Source organism: Acanthisitta chloris, unplaced genomic scaffold, assembly GCF_000695815.1.
Source record: "Acanthisitta chloris isolate BGI_N310 unplaced genomic scaffold, ASM69581v1 scaffold13055, whole genome shotgun sequence".
Classification (NCBI taxonomy): Eukaryota; Metazoa; Chordata; class Aves; order Passeriformes; family Acanthisittidae; genus Acanthisitta; species Acanthisitta chloris.
In genome coordinates, this window is record NW_008672173.1 from 1,458 (window position 1) to 2,176 (window position 719).

Consider the following 719-nt stretch of genomic DNA (forward strand, 5'->3'; position numbering starts at 1 on the left):
ATGAAGAATGAGCTTTGCTTTGAGTTTGGTTTGGAGCTTGATGAAATTGTAAGTAGCATTTTTATCTGTTGCTTTATCTGTAGATGTAGCATACTGACGGCATTTACATTTGGTATCAGTTTGTACTGCACCATTTCCAGCATTTCCCCGGTACAGTGCTGGAATAGATTGCATGGACACAGGTGTTTTGAATCTGAAAAAGCCTCAATGAGCTTTGCTTTGAGTTTGGTTTGGAGCTTGATGAAATTGTAAGTAGCATTTTTATCTGTTGCTTTATCTGTAGATGTAGCATACTGACGGCATTTACATTTGGTATCAGTTTGTACTGCACCATTTCCAGCATTTCCCCGGTACAGTGCTGGAATAGATTGCATGGACACAGGTGTTTTGAATCTGAAAAAGCCTCACACATACAAAAATTGCGGCCTAGGGTTTGAATAGACAGAAAGCTGAACATGAGCCAGCAGTGTGCTCAGGTGACCAAGAAGGCCAATGGCATCCTGGCCTGGATCAGGAACAGTGTGGTCAGCAGGACCAGGGAGGTGATTCTGCCCCTGCACTCGGCGCTGGTGAGGTCACACCTTGAATCCTGTGCTCAGTTCTGGGCACCTCAGCTCAGGAGGGACACTAAGGTGCTGGAGCAGGTCCAGAGAAGAGCAATGAGGCTGGTGAAGGGACTGGAGCACAAGTGCCATGAGGAGAGGCTGAGGGAGCTGGGG

General features: G+C 46.9%; 1 protein-coding gene across 1 annotated transcript in view; it reads left to right on the forward strand.

Moving 5' to 3' along the window:
• The window catches only part of FARSB (phenylalanyl-tRNA synthetase, beta subunit), a 31,874-nt gene continuing 31,155 nt past the window's right edge, over window positions 1-719 (forward strand). Inside the window, exon 1 of the mRNA XM_009074416.1 lies at window positions 1-48. Within this exon, the coding sequence (XP_009072664.1) occupies window positions 1-48 (48 nt within the window). The remainder of the gene's footprint in view (window positions 49-719) is intronic.